Source organism: Xyrauchen texanus, chromosome 31 (genome assembly GCF_025860055.1).
Source record: "Xyrauchen texanus isolate HMW12.3.18 chromosome 31, RBS_HiC_50CHRs, whole genome shotgun sequence".
Lineage (NCBI taxonomy): Eukaryota > Metazoa > Chordata > Actinopteri > Cypriniformes > Catostomidae > Xyrauchen > Xyrauchen texanus.
The window spans coordinates 18344593-18364463 of record NC_068306.1 but is presented as its reverse complement, the minus strand read 5'-3'; the positions used below and the strand labels follow the sequence as shown (position 1 = coordinate 18364463).

General features: G+C 37.6%; 1 protein-coding gene across 1 annotated transcript in view; it reads right to left on the bottom strand.

Annotated features, from left to right (window-relative positions):
* The window catches only part of plrdgb (PITP-less RdgB-like protein), a 100703-nt gene extending 96243 nt beyond the window's left edge, over positions 1-4460 (bottom strand). The window contains exons 1-2 of the mRNA XM_052099827.1: positions 4406-4460; positions 236-331 (exon numbers count right to left, since the gene is read on the bottom strand). Of these exons, the coding sequence (XP_051955787.1) occupies positions 236-331; positions 4406-4460 (151 nt within the window). The remainder of the gene's footprint in view (positions 1-235; positions 332-4405) is intronic.
* Positions 4461-19871: the final 15411 nt, after the last annotated feature.

Sequence of the window (19871 nt, the reverse complement as noted above, 5' to 3'; positions counted from 1 at the left end):
CCTTTTCTCTAGTTCAGAGTTAACCGAGGCCTTCAAAGAAGTCCCCTAGTGTCGCTTCATTCGACACAATGTCTCATTCCCTCCATCAACTGTATGTAAGTGAATAAAAGTATTCAATCAAGTATTCAAGTCAAGTATTAATTTGAAGGAAGTGGTCCTGACTGAAAATAAATGTAAAGAATATCAAGTGATTTTCACCAATAATAATAAGGAACAGAACAACATCGTCTCTTACCCCTGGCATCAAAAAATTCCTCATCAGAGCTTTCAACAGATTCCTGTGCAATGTTATGGAGTCTCCATTGGGAGGCGCTGTGTTTTCGAGAGGGCACTAAAAAAGAGAGAGAGACAGAGCAAACAACTACTACAAAAAACAAATCATCAAAATTAGCTTAGTAATGTGTATTATATACAAGAATATAAGGTGAAGATGCAGTATATTGCTGGTACTTTTGAGGCATAAAAGGCCCATATTTATGTTACCATATTTTATTAATATTTGTGTAGGGATATATTAATAATACACCAATATTAATGTTGAAAGATACTAATGTTAAACATTGTTTGCTAAAACATTTTTGAATGAACCACCAAAACATTTTCTGCTGTGTATTTTTCAGTGTTAGAATACTTTCTCCTATCTCAGCTTAATATTTAAAGATATAAGTTGATTTACGAAAACTGTAAACACTGTGATACTATCAAAATATTGCTCTGTTTTTTTAAGCATCCATATCAGATATATTAATAATCATGTTTGTTTACCAACCAATGCCAGACACAGGGGATATTTGGGAAACCTGTTTAAAAACATGTGATGACACTAGTGACACACAAATCACATAGTTCACCTTTAAAGTTTGCACTGCAGCAAAAACATTATTTCATTGTGTCCTGTCACTTAAGTAGGGACATAAAGACCACAAAGAAATGGTGCATAGCCTGAAGAATGGTGTTCCCATTTGCTAAAATTTCCCCATTTAGCAGATAAAGTTGCACGTAACATCTCCCCCAGGGAGCGCTACTTTGAAGCTGAGCATGGCTAATACATTTTTTTTATTAGATTTTGTTGAGCTCCGATAAGCCCACAGAGTGCTTTCTGTTCATGCTTGCATTGTTTCAAACTGCTTTGTAGATTCTTCGCATTTTTCTTCTTTACATCCCAACTGAAAGCAGGGACAATCTGAGTGTCACTGGCAGAGACATTAGCATTTGCTTTGAGATGAGATGAGACTCCGTCCTCTTCAACAAATAATTTAATTAAAGTAAATGTAAAGCAAATGTTGGGAAATATATGCATGGTGCCTTTGCAGAACTGGTTATGCCAGTATTTAAACATTGAACAAACATTTTTGATAAAACTTTATGTGGCCTTTGTTCTTGATGTGAATTATTCATATAAAACACCATGGTAGGATATTTCAATAGACAGAGACCTGGAAAACCCATAAAAACCACTGATTATGTGTAACCCAGCAGTGACTTTTGTCATTTGTCTTGGTTTAAACACATTTAAAAATCCTTCAAACAAGATAAACTCACCTAAAAAAAACTAAAATGTATGAGATATTAAGGCTTGTTTTCAGAGATTGCATGTCTTGAGATTTTCCTTATCTTTAGCATGTGAACAGTAAGTGAAAAAAAACATGCCAGTGCAACAAGACAAAATACTCTTATTTAAGATAAATTCTCTTAAAAGAAGTCTAAATATGTTACACCATTTTGCTTACAGATTAATTTAGCTTGTTTTAAGGATATTTAGATATTTTTACTGTGAAAACAAGACAAAGACAACATACTGTAGTCTCATGACACCTCGAAATTGCATGGTGCAATTGACAGATATCTAATGACTTGGGAAAAGGTAGCCAACTAATTTGAGACAAACCAGTCAACAAACAGAATTTCAAATCAGTAAAATACAGGTATCAAATTTGAGCTAGGCTCCTATTCTACACTTAATTTTAGAAAGCTTCTGTAAAAAATGGTGTTACTTATTCCCAGTGTTCGGTGTAATGCATTACTGTAATTAAATTACTTTTTCATTGGGGAAAAAAGTAAAGTAAGGGATTACTCTTAATTTTCCAGTAATATAGCTATTGCTATACTGTTACTTCTGATGTAATTGTTTAAATACTGTATAGACTGTAGAGCAATTCTATACAAAACAATAGTGAATTTAAAATCAAAATTGAACGTCTAATGTTAAAATATATGTTTCTAATTTAATGCAGAAGAATTAAAAAAACAGTTTCATGTCTGTCCTTGTATTTTTCATCTGGTAAAGGTTGATAAGGGTTTTAGAAATTAATTAGTACAGTAATGAATTACACTGTAGAAGATGTTTATTAGTAGTTTTTAAATAATTACTTTTTTAGTGTAACTTACCAAACACTGCTTATTCATATTTATTAATGCAATAAAAATGACTGATGTGTGTCAATAACCTTTAACATACTTCCCTTGTGTTGCTCCAAAAGACCCTATATTAATTCTTCCATGGTACACAAGGGTTATATTTCAATTCAAATCATGTAAGGTTTAGGGTTTGGGTAAGGTGTTAGACTTTATGGTTAGGTTTAGGTTTGGGTTGGGGGTTAAACTTAGGAAAAATCAGAATAACATTAGTTAGTTTCTTTATTTTCCTCTATGGGAGTAAAGGTTATAAGTTATTTACGAGCAAACTTGTATGATTTTGCCATCTCATACTATTATTACAACTTGTCATGAGACCTGGTTGGTTACAAATAGGATTTCTTTTGCATGTATAAGGTGTTTTATGGAACTCATACTTAATTTCTACTTTTCTATACCTCCATTTAACATAGTCTTGCATAATAGCTTTGGGAGACCACAAGGGGTTGATATAACATTACCAAAGTTGTTTTGAGAAATATGTATGAAGAGACAAAAGCCAGTTGCACACCAGGTGACAAGGTGTACATCGCCGCTGGTAGGACAAAGCATAGATTTCACACAGGATGCATGAATTCTCTAATCAAATCTCTCTCTACCTCGGCTAAAGGTCACAAAGCTGTCAGCTCAAGGCCTATTATAACACATGCTGTCCTCCCAGGTGACCATCTCTACTTTGTAGACTATACAATGTGGTCCTAGTACATCCAAGTACATCCAAAATGGTACAACTCAGTCTGCTTTTAACCTCTGGGAATTCTCTCACATGAGACCTCAGCTCAGGTCTCTACCCTGACTGTATGTACAGAATGCACTAGAATTTATTTTCAGTTCCCTACCTTCACTACCTTCAATCATATATAAAGTTGTTTGATTACAGCCTGGTCTTGTTGCTACAGTCACCTAGATTACTTTCCTCTCCATACTAAGTGTCAGTCTTTTCCAGAACTTCTTCATTTATGCTCCTCAGTGGTCAAAAAACTCCCAGTAACTGTCAGAAAAATGGTGTGTTCATGTTATGTTTAAATTAATAACAAGATGACCTCAGAGAGGAACTCAGAGATGCTCCTCTGATCTGTTTACATCCTCGGACCAAGGAAATTATTTGTTTCTATGGCAATGCTCATAACGCATAACAAGATCCATGATTGGCTTTGTTGTTGATTACAGAAAAATATTTAATCACTACCATTATTCATTACTTCAACTCAATGTGTTCCTGCAAAAAATGTAAGAACAAAGAAAGTGCTCCAGTTACCAGTGGCTATAATAAAATGTTATATTAATATTATATTGTGATTCACTCCTAGCAACATTCTGGAATCCCAAACCCTTTCTCTAGGTGAATGACCTATCTATGTAAAGAAACAAACTCTATGACCTTTGGAACTGCACAACAGTTGTCTTGCACTTGTTGTCTCGACTATATATCTCAAGCAATCAAGTATGGATCTCAACAGTAGCATCATGACTAGGTATTAGTTTAGTAGCAAAATAATTAGAGTTTCAATATATCTGTACATATTGGTTTTCCCCTAGTTATAATGCAATTTATTCACATCCACCCACCCTGTTAATTGCCACTGATGTAATTTTTAATTCATTTAAAGCAGTTCTGTAAAAAATGATGACAAGGAGACCAGGGCGGATCAGGCAGAAGGCCCGGAAACCGGTGTGGACCAGGAGACTGGGGTGGAGCCGGCAGGCATGAAGCGTGGCCTGGCGAGGAGGACCTGGGCTGTGGAGCATGGCCTGGCGAGACAGACATGAGCTTAGAAGCAGGGCCTGATAAGGCAGTGTGGCATGACGAGGCTGATAAGGCAACCTGGCATAGAGAGGCTGACGAGGCAGCGTGGCATGGAGAGGCTGACGAGGCAGCGGGGCATGCTGTAATTTCAACATGACCCAGAAGCATACCTGGAGCACTTTGAGCATACTGCCAAAGCGCTGAACTGGCCACAGGCCCAGTGGTATTCAAGGGGATGTTCACCGGTGGTGCCGTGAACATCAGATGATGAATCCACTGGCCACTCCAAAAGCGCCATTGTACCCTCTTCCATTGATCGAGGTTCCTTTTGAGAAAATTGGAATTGATCTCATTGGACCATTTGAACAGAGTGCACATGGACATCGCTTTGTTTTAGTCCTCGTGGATTATGCAATGCTATATCTGGAAGCAGTGCCGCTGTGCAACATCTCAGCACGTAGTGTTGTGGAGGCGCTCTTCAAAATGATCTACTGAGTGGGGATTCCGAAAGAAATCCTCACTGATCAGGACACTGCTTTTATGTCACTTGCTGTTTGAATTATTGGGTATTAAATCGATTTGGACAAGCTTGTACCATCCCCAAATGGATGGCTTGATCAAACGATTTAATAAAACCTTAAAGAATATGATTCAAAAATGAAATTCAATAAGTTCTTGTCAGGAGGTGGGGTTATGTGGAGACAAGGGCAGAGATGTTGGGGAGAGAGGAAGCGGTAAGTGTTTTCACCTCAGATGAATTGCTGATAATTGTGATTTCTTGTGATAAACTTGTTACAATATTACATTATAAAGGTGTATTTAATACTGTATATGAGCCTACACTGAGAAACCAAAGAAAGCCTAGAAATTCATCAACTTATAAATTTATATTCTTGACTCATTCTAACCACAGCAACTGAAAAGATAGTGTATGGCACTTGTGATCATTTCCTAAGCAATTATCCAAAAATGAAAAGGGACCTTAAAGTGTTAGACTGCAATTTCCATCTTTTAGAGACATTTCCCTTCCCTTACAGTGCAGATGTGCCTTGATGAAGATGATGAGATCTTAATGAGAGGCTCATTGCATTAAACTCATTAAAGGTCTGTGGTGGTATTTCAGTAGGGGCCCTCCTTGTCTCCTTCCCAACTGATGAGGAGTAATTTTCTGCACTTTCACCTGAAACAATGCCTTTCTCATTTTTATAATGGAATCTGTCTCCCTGTAAAAAACCTCAGGCCTTTCAATATCATGTACAGTAAATCATAAAAATCTACAACATATTTATTTAGAAACACTTTAGGATGGATTATTATTCATCCTGTGTGGGAAATTGGGGATGGTTTTATTTGTAGCTGCATATCATCTCAATTTACTGAACTACCTCTCTCTCTCATCTTATTTAAAAGGTAGTATATTATACAGTCTTTAGTCATAAAGTCATATACTCATTCCCCTTTCCCTATAGGGTTATAATGAAGCTATTCATCTTCTAGTTGTGGCACAGAAATATAACAAGAAAGAGATGTAAACATAAACAAGGATTGGATTTTAATAAGACTGGGAATTACAATGATTGCAGCTAAATTGTGTTTGCAAATAATTTGTTTAAAAGAACAACAGAGACTGAGCTTCTAAAGCAAGCACTGAAGTTCCTCAAAGACTTTTGCCGAAAGAGTATAAAAGAAATGTCTTCAAAGCAGTGTCAAGACAAAGAACTTCACAGAGGATGAGCACCAAAAAGGGCTTTGAATAAGGTTTATTTAATTAGGCATCAATGATTGTATTGCATAACGTCCTTCATCCTACATTGGAAACAGTAGCCACATCATGCAGAAAAGAGCATAAACACAGCAAATCTCAATACCCCTTAACACATACGAAATCAAAGAACAAACAGTTTTGACGTCATTTATAACAAAATCTTGCCAAAACAAATGTGTTTTTTAGTTAGTTTCAGTGGTTTGTACTGCTGCCGAATACCTTACTGCCATTGGTCCACGTCATCGGTAGGTGTGACCTGGAGTTCCACCTACTTTGAGGCAGGCAGCTGATTATTCATGCTAGCGCCATCTTTGATTTTGAATGTGAATGAAACAAGGCAGTGAAGGATAGACTTAAAGTCTCTTCAATGGACTGTAATGCAGTTTAATTTGTTTTTGAATCGTTCCATGGACTAAACATTGATAAATTATCTGTCCAAGAATTGGGTATACAAAGAACTCCAGAAAACATGAGTTGTGGAAAATCAGATGTGATCTTGGAGCTATATTCAGCTTTATACCATTCGTGCCATTGCTGAGACTATTAAAAATCAAAGGTGGTGCTAGTGTGAATAAGGTCTATTCCTGTTCAGTCAGTTAAGATCAGTTAACATGTACGTAGAGAGTTTTTTGTGAGCTGGTGCAAATGTGCCTATAGATCAGTACAATCGTTCACATAGGTACATCCAAAAACATGTAATTATTTTTTATTTAGTTTAATTAGTCTACAAAAGTAATAAAATCTACACAAATACGCTTAAGTGCCCATTCGCTCATATGCCATCTGCAGCCGAAAGCCATTCAAACATCTCCCGAAATTAAGTTTACCTTCTGTCACTCACTCGACATTGTGTCGATTGTAGTGACACAAGGGGTTTCTTTCGGGAGCCTCGGATAGCTCGGAATATGAAAAAGGCCAATAAAAAACTGGCGAACAGATTTAGCATGTCCCGCCCTGGACATACGGGTATAAAAGGTGGGGATCGTGCATCTGTTCAGTCAGATTCTTTCTTCGGAGCCGAGCGGTTGTGTGATCAGCGAGAGGGCCGGGAGGAGAATCCTTGGTTTCATTATTTTCATTTGCCGCAAACCCTTTGGGCTGCAGTACCCACTTTTTCAATAAAAGAGCAATTTCCTCATCCCTTGGGTCACCTAGCCGGAGATGGAGGAGGGTTTCTACAGCCCTTACTTCATCGTACCAAAAAAAAGGAGGTGGGGTGAGACCAATCATGGACCTGCGAGTTCTCAACAGGGCTCTGCACAAACTCCCGTTCAAGATGCTCACGCACAAACACATTCTAACATGCATCCGGCATCAATATAGGTTCACAGTGGCAGACTGAAGGACGCATACTTTCATGTCTCAATTTTGCCCCGACACCGACCCTTTCTTACATTTAACAGTACCAGTACAAGGTCCTCCCCTTCGGCCTGTCCCTGTCCTCTGTCAGCAACACTTGCCTGGAGTTTGGTCCGGCAGATGCTCATGTCATCCTAAGACCTCGACCAGGCTATGTGCCCAAGGTTCCTACAACCCCTTTCAGGGACCAGGTATTGAACCTGCAAGCGCTGCCCAGGGAGGAGGCAGACCCAGCCTTATCATTGCTGTGTCCGGTCCGTGCTTTGCATACCTATTTGGACCACACACACAGAGCTTTAGACTCTCTGAGCAGCTCTTTGTTTGCTTTGGCGGACAGCGGAAAGGGAACGCTGTCTCCAAACAGAGGCTCGCCACTGGGTAATCGACGCATCGCTTTGGCCTATCAGACCCAGGCCGTGCCCAACCCCTTGCAGGTTCGAGCACACTCTACAAGGAGTATGGCATCCTCGTGGGCACTGTACCAAGTCGCTGTAATGGCCAAACCTTATTCTCGGCTCCTCAGTGCAGAACCTGACTGAACAGATGCATGATCCCTGCCTTTTATACCCATATGTCCAAGGGCGGGACATGCAAAATCTGTTCACCAATTTTTTATTGGACTTTTTCATATTCAGAGGTATCCGAGGCTCCTGAAAGAAGCCCCTTGTGTCACTACAATTGACACAATGTCTCGTTCCCTCCATCAGGGAACATCAGGGGATTACACTAGAAACCTAGATGATCTTTTGTCTGTATTATGACCATTAACACTCTTTTATACACTCCTTTTGCAGTAGTATCAGTGTCGTCATAATTAAGCAATATCACAAGAGCAAGAGTGCGATATGGCCCTTCATCAGCACTGATGTGATTAGTCCACAGGCACGTTGCCAACTGGCTCATATTAGATGCAAAAATGTTTTTTTTTGCTTCCACCTGCTCCCTAAAATTTTTATGTCACAATATTAAATGTAAAGAGACAAATGGCTATTAAAACATCTGCACTACTCTTACACCTTAGTTTAAAACAGCACAAACACAAGTGGAGTGATGCACACAGTGAAGCGTCCGAGTGCTGATGGTGGTGAGACCATCAGTACTCATGGAACGTCTCTCATCCAATCAGATTCGAGAACCGAAACTAACTGTTGTTTATATTACAATAATGTAATCGTTGCATATTATGGCTGAATGTAGCGTGTTAATGCAAACGCGGCATGAATGCAAAAGTTAAACTTGACAAATTATTACACATTATAAATTGCACATATATTACTTTGGATCATTATCGAGTAGTTAAAACAGCTTCTTTTACTACATTTATCATTTATTAATTTGGCAGACGCTTTTATCCAAAGCGAATTACAGAGCCCTTATTACAGGGACAATTCCCCCGGAGCAACCTGGAGTTAAGTGCCTTGCTCAAGGACACAATGGTGGTGGCTGTGGGGCTTGAACTGACAACCTTCTGCTTAACAGTTATGTGCTTTAGCCCACTACACCATCACCACTCCCTAACTGATCTTTTACTGATCTTGTGTGAATTCTACTCATAGAATGAGGCATGAAGTCATTGATAACACAATTTAATGTCATATTAGTTGATCTTTTACATGTAGTCTAGAGCATGTATGTTTAAATGCTCCTCTAAATGCCTCCCCCAGTGGTGTGGCAAGTGTCTGAGTGTCAGCAATTTCGAACTTCTTTTTAGTTCTGAGTGAAGAACGAAGAAGCACTTTGCAATGGTTGTGCCGGTGCCTTTAATGTCACATCATAAGCAAACCTTGATAGAATATTTATAGTTTGAGGTGGAAGTGCACAATCTTGATAACTTTTCTCTTGTGGTATAAATATTGTCATATCACATGAACTTTTGCTGAGGAAGAGTAAAAAATAAGCATTTGCGAAGTACAGCAGCTCCCTTCTGTCGCCAAGATACTGTGTAAATTATGACTAATTTAATGACCTTTTGTGTTAATTGCAGTTTCCAGTATATAAACACACCCACACCAGAATTATGTTTGTAAGGTGCTATGTCTAAACAATGTCTCAAATCCTCAAAACAAAGCTCACACACTTACTGCTCAAAAAGATCTTTCAATAGATAACAATGCGGTTAACATTTCACACAAGAGTCTTCTTCAGAATGATCTTGCAAAGTTTGGGATGTCTACATGTTGAAATAAACATCACAAACTTCTGAAGAAGTCTTGTGTGGGTCACAAAATGTTAACCACAAGGTTATTTATTAAAAGATATTTTGGAGCAGTAAGTGTGCAAGCTCTCTTTTTGGATTTGTAGTTAACTTAAAAACTTATCTGACCCAGACTAGAGCGGACAACAAAATAGTGACCTGACATCCAATCAACCTTGTCTTCTCCCTTCAAACACTGCAAATTTTGAAGACTGTTGAGAAAATAAAATGTTATTTGGAATGCATCTGCACTGCTTAAATAATTATTCCATGCATTAATTTGGATTATATTCCAAGGTTGGATTAAAAAGTGATTGCTAAATCGATCTTTAGAATCAATAGTTATTTCACTAGGTTTCTCCAGTTCTGCCTGAACACAAATTAAATTCAAAGATTGATTGGAACACCTCTTGCAATCAAACATAACCTTTCAAAGTAAATGTGACCATTATTCATGTTAACCATTTTCAAATCTATAATCCCACCAACTCTCCATCAATTTCTCTCAAGTAAAATTAAAAAGAAATAAACAAATCTAAAAACTAAGGAAAATACAGAGGTCATGGAAAGATAGAAAAAGGCTGCAAATATGTCCATTCTACAGCCTAAATAAAGTTAAATAGATATTTTAAAAACTCAATCCATCTGATTATCTCTTCAAATGGATTTTTCACCCTAAAATGAAAATGTTGTCATCATTTGCTCAAACTCATGTCATTCCAGACTGATATTATTGGTTTTTTTCCCCCTGGAACACATTATGAGATATTGTGCTAAATGTCTTAGCAGCTCATTTCATACAATGGAAGTGGATGGTGATTAATACTGCTAAGCTCAAAACCAACATAAAAGCACTGCACAACTTGTGTGCTAAATTTCAAGTTGCCTTTAGGCCTATGATAGAGTCAAATTTAAGTTGAAATTTGCTGAAAATCTTCTCTTCCACCATAGCCCTCAAATCTAATTTGTGCTTGTGTTTAGTTCAAAACATTCAAACGTGTAATAAACAGTCATAAGACATGCAAAAACCATTGACGTTTAACATCAAATCTACTGCAACATGTTTTGAGGTGCCATGTTTGAATGCGCACGAGAATCCATGAGATTTTAGAGATGCGCTAGTATATTTCCAGAGAAGAACTTACATTTTAGTCTGTTCCTCATATGGGTTAAGAAAACTTGCAATACAAAGCACAGATTATATCAACTACTTTTATGGCACTTTAATTAAGTTTTGTCCTTTTTAGAGCTTGAAAGTATAAATCACCATATACTCTCATTGCATGGAAAAAGAGCAGCTCGGACGTTCTGCAAAATATCTCATTTTGTTTCAAAGGAAACATAATATGGTTTTGGTTTGGAATTAGTGTGAGTAAAGTATGACAGAATGCTCATTTGAACTAACCCTTTACAACTGAGAGAAAGTGAATGGTATAACCTCAAACAGAAATAATGTTGAATTTGTTGGTAAGATGGACATACAGTTGGTCGCAACAGATGTAAATGCAAGGTACCACTCTTCTCAAAAATGTGTCATGTGGAGAACAACTGGGAAAAGGCAGATAAGGTTACACCATAAATCATCCCAAAGCCTTGTCTTTTGACGAAATGCCTTATTTTATATTCCCCTATGATAAATGATTGCAGAGATGTTGCCACAAAGCCAATAACTACCTCAACAAATATGAGAGTATATGAAAATATTTTTAGTATAATAATATTATTATTATTTCTGATGTCTGGAGTCTGAAACAACAAAATAGAAGGAATGGAATATATTATCTTTGATCATGTACTAAAAGTGACATTTATCTAAAAAATAGGTTAATACTGTGTGTTTAATGAATATCAAATAACTTTCATGCTGTCACGTTCACTGTTGTCTTTTGTTTTTGTACTGTTATTTTGAAGTTTAGTTTAGTTCCTGTTTCCTGTTTGGTTTTTGTAGTCCTCTGTAGTTTCACTGGTGTTCCCCTGATTGGTTAGCATTTAATAAAACCGCGTTTGGATCCGCACCTCTCGTCTGTCTTGTCCTGCTTCCACCCCAGTTGTGACACATGCTTTCATGCTGCATCTTTTTATGGGAGAAAAACAAATGTCATCTATGATATATCTGAGTATAAAACATAGGCTATATGAATTTCAGTGCATGTAAAGACTAAACAAATAATAAACCGATAACAACTCCAAATATTCCAATAAAGCTGCATTACGGCTATAAGGAATTATCTTGTGCTTTGTTTTGTGGTTTGCATTTTTCTAATAGAATTTAGGGCAGCTCCTTTAAAAGGAATTAATCAAATCACTGGGCAATAATAAAATCCATACACTGTTATCCTTGATGTTTTTAACCCAAATAAATTAAGTACAATTAACATAAATCCTAACAAATTACTGCCATTACGTGTTCTGTGTATTGAGTCATGTGGATGGTTTTAATGATTTCTCTCATTCTACTGGACTTCTTCAGTTCAATCAATTTATCTAAGCCTGTTTTAGTCTATTCTCATAAAATAAGTCTGTATACTTAAATTGAATTTGCCAAATCAACTCAAAAACATTTGTTGAATCAATCAAAATTGATGTCAGTTAGCTCTGCATCCAGGATTGGGGTGTAACAGAATACATGTAATGGGAATACGTACTAAAATACTAAATATAAGTGACTGTATTCCACTACAGTTACAATATAAATAATTGGTAATTAGAATACAGTTACTATCAAAACGTTTTTTGATTACTGAAGAGATTACTTTGCATTGTATTGTCATTTGTTTCATTTAATATTTAGTCCTTTCATATGGAAAACATTTATACATATAAATGATGTGATTTAAAGTGCATTTAAACAGCAGTGAAACACTTTCTTATGATGTGTTACATTCATACGAGCAGACAGAGAAGTACGTTTGAAGTAAGTTTGGAGCAGAAGAAATAGAAATAAAGCTTGTGTAAAGTATCAGTTTTATGCTAAGCTAAAATGCTATTTCTAGCCATTTTACATGCACATCATACCAGGCACGATCATATTTTTTTATCAAGAAAATTCACGTTGGATCATAATTTCTTTTTTTTCTAGTAAGACCTTTGATATTAGGGCAAAAATTGTATTCTTGATGATAATTTTAGTAAAAATATCTAAAAATTAGATTGATCTTGTTTTAGAAACAACACTGTAAAAGATATTTACTGTTCTGACAGAGATTTTATAGTCAAATCAAGTGAAAAAATCTACCAGTGCTGAAGAAGTAATCCAAAGTATTTAGAATACATTACTGACCTTAAGTAATCTAACGAAATAAATTACAAATAACATTGTACAGCATATATTCTGTAACCTGTAGTGGAATACATTTCAAAAGTAACCCAGCAACCCTGTCTGCTTCATTTATCGCAAAATCTTTGATACTGACAAATGTAAATTACTTTGAATCTAAACACAAGTTAGACAAACAATATCACCCTAAATGTTGTCCCAACTTAACAAATTTGTCTGAACAAAATATTTCATATTGAACAATGTTGCTGATTTGCCAGATCCCATCATGCTTTGCAGTAAGAATATATTTGTATGGTTAGTTTTAGTGTTAAGGCTTATTGTTTGCTGTTTGCAGACTTTATCTGTACTATTGTTGTTGTTTGTGTCATCACTGTTAGTTAATAGTTGTGTGAGAGCTTAACTTTTTACTTAATTATGTTTGTTGATTGTCACCATTACTGAGTTGTGTGTCAGGTGTTGATGTCTATGTGCCTTCCTCATGACACATTACTACTGTGTTGGCTTATCAATTTGATAATACCTTAAAGGGAAAAGATTGAACTGTGCAGAAAGAATGCAAATAAAATGGAAGTGTTTAAAAAAAGTGTAATTAAACTTATGTCATTTGATAAAAAAAGGTCACTGCTTTAGTTAAAAAAATATATATTTTTATATCAGTGTAGCTTGTATCAAAGCAAAGATAACAAAATGTTTTGACAAAAAAAGTTTCCATTATTTTTTTGTTCAATGAACTTGTTTGGGCTTACAGTGTAGTTAACCACGTAACATCACTTTAGATATTGTATAGACACTGTTAGACTATCAATTTTGTCTGTTTATTTGTATCTTTAAGTGGTTACTTACAGTATATCACTGATCCCACTAATGGTTGACACTAGATGGATATCTGTGTTGAGATAAGCAGATGGTTTCACATCTGGAATATTGCTATTTTTTGAATGGGGCTTGTAATGAGTGCGAAAGACTTTCTTTGACCCTATCTGCGTCCTCTGTGGCCATATTTAAACTTTATCTTTATCTGACTTCTGTAGTTTTGCTCCTCTATCCCCAGTCCTTTAACTGTCTTGATTCACCTTGTTATTTTTAAATCCATTCTGAAGGACTCTCAAAAGCTCCTGCAGCTGAGGGAATTTAGATAAGGCCCCGTGGAGAACACATCCTGCCCAAAAGGGGAGGTCAACATGGGGCAATACGACACATGGGCTCACAAACCACACATGGAAGAGGTGCAGTGGTAGGTTCTACCTCGAAGGGGAGGAGCTCTACAAACACAGCAACCGGGGGCAGAGAGAGCTCTTCCCAAGGGAGACGCGGGTCTGCCGACAAGGAGATCGTACCACGGAATACATCACAGGGGGTTACCAGAGTAATCGGCACCTGTGAAGCACCTATCTCAGTACCCGTAGTGGGTCTGGCTGCGATCTCCTCCGCCCAGTTTGCGAGCCACAGCGCTAGGGAGGATGGAGATCCCGGGTCCACGACTTTGTGAACTCGCCTGGGGGTAAAAGCGCACGTTTTCGCCTCAGGGGAGGGGAAAGGCGCTATATGCATGTGATACACCTGGTCAGCTGTTCTGTATTAACAAACTCTACCTGTTCATACCTGAAAGAACACAGGATGAAACCGGCTCAACCCGGAGATTGTAAAATCTTGCGAAGGTCTTGGGTGTTGCCCATCCCGCTGCTCTGCAGATGTCTGTTAGAGAGGTGCCATTGGCCAGTGCCCACGAGGATGCCACACTCCTTGAAGAGTGTGCTCGAACCCGCAAGGGGGCAAGCCTCTTTTTGGAGACAGCGTTCCCTTTATGAGCTGCTCAGAGCAAAATAAGCTCTGCGTGCAATCCAAGTAGATGTGCAAAGCATGCACTGGACACAGCAATGATAAGGCTGGGTCTGCCTCCTCCCAGGGCAGCGCTTGCAGGCTCACCACCTGATCCCTAAAAGGGGTCGTGGGAACCTTGGGCACATAGCCCGGTCGGGGTCTCAGGATCAAGTGAGAGTCTTCCGGATCGAACTCCAGGCACGTTTCACGTTTCACCTCTTGATGCAAGTGAGCGTGGTCAGGAGGGCAGTCTTTAATGAGAAGGCCTTTAACTCGACTGACTCTAAGGGCTCGAACGGGGCTCTCCGAAGGCCCAGTAGGACCATGGAGAGGTCCCATGAGGGAAAAAGGCATGGCCTAGGAGGGTTCAGCCTTCTGGCATCTCTCAAGAACTTGATGATTAGGTTGTGCTTACCAATGGACTTACCTTCAACTGCGTCTTGGTGCACTGCTATAGAAGCTACTTACACCTTCAGGGTGGAGGGGGACAGCCACCCCTCCAGCTATTCCTGCAGGAAGGAAAACACTGACCGAATGTGGATCTCTGGAGGTCTACTATGGGGTCGCTACAGGAAGAACACCACTTAGCAAACACACACCACTTCAGGGAATACAGCTGCCTTGTAGAAGGAGCCCTGAGGGGATCGTGTTTACCACTGCGTCAAACACAACACAAAAGGAAACAAAAGATTTACATTCCTGTCCTCCAAAAGAGGATGGAGTGGTCTGGGTACCAGCTCCGTAGCAGACATGTCTCTACCTGGGTCATCCGTCTCAGGGGCGCTCAGGAGCCTTCCGGTTCCTCGTGCCAGGCTGTGAGGCGGGGGGCATCAGAACTGGTTGTGAGTGGCACCCTGAACCAAGGAACCAATCATCTAGCCGCGAGGGCTCAGGGGAGGACGGAGGGTTCCTGTCCAACCCGATATTGTTTGTATTTGTATTGTTTTCCTGTAAAAATATCTAAAAATCCTTAAAACAAGCTCAATTTGATTGATCTTGTTTTAAAAACAACACTGCATAAGATATTTAGGTTATTCAGATAATGTATTTTTAACATGTGTATTTTGTCTTACTGTACTTTGTCTAGAGTGTTTATAGTCAAAACAAGTGAAAAAAATCTACCAGTGCTGAAGAAGTAATCCAAAGTATTTAGAATACGTTACAGACCTTGAGTAATCTAACAGAATACGTTACAAATTATATTTTACATCATGTTTTCTGTAATCTGTAGTGGAATACATTTCAAAAGTACCCCACCCGACCCTGGTTACACATACCTACAAACCATCTGTCTAAACCAATCGAGGTAATTACATGTTAACATCATGTTAACACACATATTGTTTATGTCTTTTGGCTATACTTTAGAAACAGTGAATATTTTTACATTTATGGATTTCCCCCTTCACTTCCATTGTGCCTCGCTGGATCAGACTGCATGTAACCTCTCCCAATGCCCCAAAAGACCTCATGTAGTTCCCCACATCCTTGAGGGGGGAAGTGAGGTCAATTGAGCTTAACTTATATTGAACATGGAATATTCCTTTAAGTTCTCATTTAGTCTTGTTAAAGGTGGGGTATGTGATTTTCTTTTTTGACCATTTTTTCAAAATAACTTGAAATCCTATTCCTAACCCACTTACTGGCTGTAAATTAGAAGCACTGAAATGAAAATTAAGCAATTTAATCATCTGTGGAATGGGCAGGACTCGAAAAACTCCAGCCAATCATTTTCAAGACCATCTAGAATCATTGGACGGAAAATGTGTCAATCAAACGGTCGTACCATGCCCCCCTCCCCCCACCACCCTGGCGCGCGTGTCCCGTTCGTGCACATACTCAAAGCTCGTGACCCAGTAACAGGAAGCGATTGTATTTATGTATGGAGAATAGAGCTTTTATAGTGCTAGTGGGGTTGTTCCACATTTCTATGAATCCTGTTTTGAATAGAAGACCGCTGTACAGACGCCAGGGCTGGCTATGTTCTTTTTTTTTACAGTTATGAGAAAATCAGCTCTACACCTTTCAAGAGTGGTATGCGAACCCCTCCTCCTGCTGTGTCAACAATTTGCTCTGAAAAATTGTCTGACAGGTGAATGCACTGTTTGACTAGTGAGTCTAGAACACTGCTAGAACACTGCGCATCTGAGTTTTCGCTCGTGCATGATTGCGCGTCCATGTTTTTCGAATGGGTGGAGTCAGGGCCAGCGTTGGAGGAGAGAAGGTAGGACCTTAGAGTTGTGTATTTTCAAAATCTGCCGGCCGTTTTGCAAATCACATACCCCACCTTTAAGTAAAGACAAGATTCAAAGAATTCTTCAGGGCACAACACCTGTTCTTTCAAAATAACAAATACTTCAAACTATGTTGATCCCCTATACTCTGCCAAGATCCTTTTAACCACAGGTTCCTTTTTGTCTAAAGCACTTATTTTTCTTTTTTAAGCATCTATTTAACACAGAAGATCCTCTAGGCTCTTCTCATATTCTCGTATTTCTCTCATAGCTTCTGAGACAGAATTAATTTTATGCTCCTGAAAATCTGTCTACCATCAAACTTTAAAATTAATTAGTCTGTGTTAGTTATTTTCAACCATATACTGGACACAAGATGCAAGCCTTTCACTTGTTAAAATGCATCCTACAAAGCCAAAGACAGAATTTTGACTACAATATCCACAATAGCTCTCTTTTTTGCAAATTTTTCTAGATTTTCTCTACTCTGTTAATGTTCCGATTATTTAACATAACACTTTTTATATATTTTTCTCTTGTTATTACACGGCTCTCTGGAATACTCGATTCTGATTGGTAAATGGCACCATTTAGTGGTCTTTTATATTTCTCAGTAACAAATGCACATCCATGTATCAGACCGCTCATCCAGGTACTGTAAGCCTTCTTTCTTGCTTCTCGGGTCTCTGTAAGATCTCTGCAAGTGAGCTATTAAAATAATTTCAACTAAAATCAATATTTCGTGTGCATTCAAATATTTATTTATTTGTCAAATAGTCTTGTACTAAGGTGCATGATGGTCATTCAGACGGTCTTTGTTTACAAAATAAAAACCAACAGAACTCAGATACATGGGCTCTTCAGCTGAGCAACCAATCAGAACGTTCTGTTTAGACAAGGTTGGATATTTTCAAACCAATCATATTGTACGTTTCATTAGGGGCAGGACATTTTTTGCTTCTACAGTGAAATGCTGACGCACCAGCAGTGCTCGAATCACCATAATTTGCCCTGTGTAATTACTTCTCTGCTAAAAGTTCAAATATTAATGCATTTAAATAAAAAATATGCTATAAAACTTTGGGAAAATACTGAGCGTCACTGCAACCATGCTAGTTTTTATGCTCTTCACAGATAACAATTTGTCCCATAATTGTATCAAATGTAATTTTTTTTCTGTCTTTTATTGCTGTCAGTGGTGCCTTTTTTCTCTTGTGAAATCAAATCATCTTAATTTAATAGGAAAGCTTGATAAATTCACAGTATGCCCACCTCTTCAGTCACTACTACACCATTCTGAAAAATGTCAGAATTAACATTTGTCCCTTAATGAGACAGTTCAACCAAAAATGTTAATTCTGCCATCATTTATCCATTACATTGATTCCTTTTTTTTTTTCATACCATGAAAGTGAATTGTGATTGAGGCTAGCATTGTGCCTCTACCATCTGCTTTTGAGTTTCACAAATGAAAGAAACAATAAAAGAATAGTTCACCCCAAATCTTTTTCTCACCCCATGTAAGAACAACATGAGGGTGAGTAAAAGGTTTAGGGTGATCTATCCCTTTAAGAGTTTTGCTTATTTTCTTAAATGCTATCATGGATAATGTGATAAATGTATTTGAAACTATGGTACAAATGGGACCCCCCCTTTTCTTCTCATTCTGGGCACACAATGTTGACTTAAATTGCATCTGCTGTGGTAGAATTTAATGAAAGCATTTCCCAGGTAACCATCTTAACAGCATTCAATTTATGTCAGCAGATAGTTCAATGTATAAAATGAAACTCAGCATGCAAGCAACAAGCAGTATTTTCCACAGAAACATGACGCATGCTCTTTAATAACATGCTATGCCACTGACATGACAGTGTCGCTAGTGAATGTATGATGAAAATGTCCACAGCTCTCTCTGTCCCACTCTCTTCAGACAATGTCAATCTATCAGAGAGCCTGTCTCTTGAAATTACCAATTCTCAGCAATGGTAATACCTAAAACTAATAAGATAAATGAATGTGCATTTACAGTATGTTATTAAAGGAATAGTTCACCCAAAAATGAAAATGTATGTAATTTACTCAACCCTCATGTTGTTCCAAACTATACATTCTTTCCTCCGTGGAATACAAAGGACAGAAATAGACTTACAGCATCAGTTGCCATTAACTATCATTGCTTCTTTTTTTCCAATGAAAGCAAATAGTGACTAAATTTATCAATACAGTATAAAAAGTACTATACTAAACAATTTAGCATCATTAAGGCTAAAATGTTTAGTTTTCTAAATAGTTTTAACATTCCTGTAGTGTAATACAGTCATTTAAATATGTCACAAATGTCAGTTGTAAATAATAATATAACATGTACTCTTATTAGCAGCGTAAAATTAGTTTTCCTGTTAATCATGAGTCTAGACAACTCAAATATTTTTTTTAACTGCATCGTGAAGGGTCTTTCGAAATATATGAAATATTCTGTCATTTAAAATATATTTTGTATACAATCATACCGTCGTATCACTAGGTGGCGGCAGTGAGCTAATCTAATCTAATAGGTTAACTGGTTAGCTTGTGAGCTAACTGTAGAAAACATAACAGAGAAATGTTAGTATAATAATAAGATGATATGTGGCGGTATTAGCTTTATTTTATTTATTTTTTATGTAAGTCAAGTGAGTTTTTTTGTCAGCCCATACATATACATGTACACATTAAGGATCAAATAACAATCGTGGAAAGATTTGTCTGTATGAATCACAATGATTGGAAACATTTTGCTTTCACAAATAAAGGAGGGAGAAAAGCATTTCAGGTCAAATTTCAGAGGACTTTTGATATTTCTGATAATTTCTTGAATTAATTGCATGGATAGTTTGTTTATGTTTGGCAACTTTATTTCCCAGTCTCTTTCTCATGCTTCTTTAAAAAAAAAAAAAACGTTCAGATTGTGGTTCAGATCTACACTCATCCACACATCAACAGTTTAATTTCCCCCTTCTCTCTGTCTGTCACAAAATTAGCCTATTTAGTTGAGTCATCATTATTAAATAGGC